At 73.6% G+C, this 1,245-nt stretch overlaps 1 protein-coding gene across 1 annotated transcript; it reads left to right on the top strand.

Annotated features, from left to right (window-relative positions):
• Positions 1-228: 228 nt before the first annotated feature.
• RPS18 (ribosomal protein S18) lies at positions 229-1,244 on the top strand. Its single transcript, XM_085325054.1, has 5 exons — positions 229-337; positions 596-694; positions 793-879; positions 965-1,066; positions 1,149-1,244. The coding sequence occupies exons 1-5, from the start codon at positions 335-337 to the stop codon at positions 1,242-1,244; spliced, it is 387 nt and encodes a 128-aa protein (XP_085181180.1). The 5' UTR covers positions 229-334.
• The last annotated feature ends 1 nt before the right edge of the window (position 1,245 follows it).

Raw genomic sequence — 1,245 nt, 5'->3', positions numbered from 1 at the left:
AGCGGAGCGGGGCGAAGCGGCGCCGGGCACCGCCCGCAAGGTACCTACCGCGCCGCCATCGCCGCCCTCCTCCTCCTCCGCCCGCAACCCCAGCGGCTCCGCGCCGCCCGGCGCCGCCATGGCTGCTCCCGCCCCGCCGGCAGTCACGTGACGGCCGCGCCGGCGCGCGCCGCGGCGTCACTTCCGCCACCGCCCCCGGAGGGGAGCGCCATAGAGCGCCGCGGCGTCACTTCCGCCACCGCCCCCGGTGGGGAGCGCTGTGGCGCCACTTCCGCCCTCTCTTCCGGTGGGGAGCGCCGTAGAGCGTCGTGGCGTCACTTCCGCGGCCGCAGCCATGGTGGGTGCGGGCGGGATCGGCCGCCATCGGCGCCGCGGCGGGTCGGAGCGGGCCGAGCCCGCGGCGGGAGGGGTCCGCGCTGCGGCGGGGAGCAGCGAGCCCCGGGCGGGGGAGCGGGAGCGGGGCGGCGGGCCCGGTTTGGGGACCCCAAGGGAGGAGCGGGGCGGGGAAGGGCCGCGATGGCGATCGCGGGGTGGCGGCCGCGTCGCAGTGTCCCCGCGGTGACCGCGCCCGTGTCCTCCCGCGTCCCCCTCGCAGTCTCTCGTCATCCCCGAGAAGTTCCAGCACATCCTGCGGGTGCTGAACACCAACATCGACGGGCGGCGGAAGATCGCCTTCGCCATCACCGCCATCAAGGTGAGGGGGCGGCCGTCGCGGAGCGGGGGGACGCGCGACCCGCTGGCGCAGCAGCGGCCCCGAGCCCGCCTCGACGTGTTTTCCCCTCTCATCGCCAGGGCGTGGGGCGCCGCTACGCGCACGTCGTGCTGAGGAAAGCCGACATCGACCTCACCAAGCGGGCGGGCGAGCTCACGGAGGACGAGGTGGGTCCCGCGGGACACCGGGCGGGTGCGCAGYGGCGAGGGCCAGGCAGCCTGGGCGGCCCTAACGCGACGCTGCTGCCCGCAGGTGGAGCGAGTCATCACTATCATGCAGAACCCGCGGCAGTACAAGATCCCCGACTGGTTTCTCAACAGGCAGAAGGACGTTAAGGACGGGAAGTACAGTCAGGTGAGGGGAACAGGGGAGGCCAAGCGCCAGCCAGAGCTGGGCTGTCGCACGGATTGCTGAGCCCGACCACGTCTCCCTGCAGGTGTTGGCCAACGGGCTGGACAACAAACTGCGCGAGGACTTGGAGCGGCTGAAGAAGATCCGGGCGCATCGAGGCTTGCGTCACTTCTGGGGGTGAG

The sequence above is a fragment of the Rhea americana genome, unplaced genomic scaffold (assembly GCF_003343005.1).
Source record: "Rhea americana isolate MKP2758 unplaced genomic scaffold, rheAme1 scaffold_958, whole genome shotgun sequence".
NCBI classification, from domain to species: domain Eukaryota; kingdom Metazoa; phylum Chordata; class Aves; order Rheiformes; family Rheidae; genus Rhea; species Rhea americana.
The sequence above is the reverse complement of the archived record's forward strand: the minus strand, read 5'-3'. Positions and strand labels throughout refer to the sequence as shown.

Excerpts from the sequence above, each read along its gene's own strand:
- RPS18 (XM_085325054.1), top strand. Across the intron at positions 880-964 it reads GCGAGCTCACGGAGGACGAG|GTGGAGCGAGTCATCACTAT; the intron begins GTGGGTCCCGCG and ends TGCTGCCCGCAG. Across the intron at positions 1,067-1,148 it reads AGGACGGGAAGTACAGTCAG|GTGTTGGCCAACGGGCTGGA; the intron begins GTGAGGGGAACA and ends GTCTCCCTGCAG.